The following is a 1714-nucleotide window of genomic DNA, read 5'->3' on the forward strand; positions in this document are numbered from 1 at the left end:
ACATTCTGAGGAGAGGTTAAATCTCAGAGCTGAGCCGATCCCCTCTTCTTTCCAGTGACAAAGGCTGACCAGAAAGTCTCTGGTGGCAGTGAAGCCATGTGTGGGCCCTTGGTCCTGAAGGCAAAGGACGGGGCCTTGGGCTTTCATACCACCAGGAGATCCCTTGGGGCAGAGAATCCAGGCAGGGACCCCAGCAGGGACAGCAGGGAGGGTCCCGGCCCTGCCCCCTACTCTCCTGGGAATTTCCCCAAGGCCTGATGGGAAACGCACTCCACTCACACCCACGAGCCTGAGAGCCAGTGAGGGCCTGGTCCTGGAGATTCAGAAAATAATGAGGCTCCTACTAGGGGTGACTGGTCTGTATCATGGCAGCCCCAGGGGCAGTGAGAGGATGCAGCGCTGGGCCTGGAATCCCCAAGAATTGTGTTCCTAACTTCAAATCTAACCCTAGACACTTAATAGCCATGAGGCTCTGAACAAGTCACTGAATCCTGTTTCCATCAGTTTCCTTATTTGTGAGTGAGCTGGAGGAAGAAATGGCAAAACCCTCTGGTATCTCTGCCAGGAAACCTCCAGTGGGGTCACAGAGACTCAGACTTAGTGAAGAACAACGACAAGTTTCTGTCATTGCTACAGAGATCTAGAGCAAAGCTCCTCAACAGGCCCTTGGGCTCCCCACAAAGGAAACTTCAAAGATACCAAGGGACCTGAAATGTCAGCATTTCCCTGTTAGAATTTGCCCTTGTTTCCCCTAGGACTGTGCTGCCTCCCCTCTGCCTTGGCTGTGCAGACAGGGCTTGTGATCACAAGTTAGAAAGGAGGGACCCGGGGAAACAGAAAGGGGAAGCCCTGGGAGGTGAGAGCCTGCCCAGAGAGCAGGGGCTGCTCTGCCCTGGGGACCCCGAGGAGGCACCTGCTGCTCTGAGCTTAGTCCCCCAGACACACTGGGGAGGTTTTTGTTCGGGCCTGAAGCACTGTGGGAGAGGGTACGTATTACCCTGCTGACAGTAATAATGTGCAGCATCCTCAGGCTCCAGGCTGCTGATGGTGAGTCTGAAATCTGTCCCAGACCCACTGCCACTGAACCGGGCAGGGACCCCGGATGCCAGGCTGTCAGTCCAGTAGATGAGGAGCCTGGGGGCTTGGCCAGGTTTCTGCTGATACCAGTGCAAGTAGCTACCAAAACTCTGACTGGCCTTGCAGTGGATGGTGACTGTCTCTCCTGGAGATGCGGACAACGAGGCTGGAGACTGGGTCAGCACAATGGCTCCTCGGGAATCTAAAGAGAACCAAGAATTAGATCAAGGGAGAACTATGAGAATGTCCAATTTACAGAACAGGAATGAGACAATATTTCAGAGACCCCAGAAATCCCAAATGAGCGACAAGTAGTTATATTGGGTGTCAACGTGAGACAGAAACCACCTTTTCCACAGACCGCACAAGGTTTACAATCAGGGCTTTGGTCACGTTTGCCAGCCCCCATCTGCCCGTCTTGTGCCCCAGCGTGTGCCCCCATTGTATCAAGGAGCCGTCACTTTTACATCCCTGAAAACCTGGGACCTTCCCACCCCTTCCCTGCCCTCCTGGGCCTTACCCTGAGCCCAGAGCACCAGGAGCCAGAGCAGCTGCCATGGGGAGCTCATCCTGGCCTTCAGAGACTGAGCAGAGAGCAGCCAGAGCCCTGAGGGGCAGGAAGGAGGGAGGAAGCTTT

At 54.8% G+C, this 1714-nt stretch overlaps 1 gene segment (V, D, J or C); it reads right to left on the reverse strand.

Moving 5' to 3' along the window:
• Positions 1–803: 803 nt before the first annotated feature.
• LOC127546358 (immunoglobulin kappa variable 3-11-like) lies at positions 804–1714 on the reverse strand. The segment is given in 2 exon segments: positions 804–1279; positions 1598–1714. Coding segments are annotated over 2 exon segments (525 nt in total).

This window comes from Antechinus flavipes, chromosome 2 (genome assembly GCF_016432865.1).
Source record: "Antechinus flavipes isolate AdamAnt ecotype Samford, QLD, Australia chromosome 2, AdamAnt_v2, whole genome shotgun sequence".
NCBI lineage: Eukaryota > Metazoa > Chordata > Mammalia > Dasyuromorphia > Dasyuridae > Antechinus > Antechinus flavipes.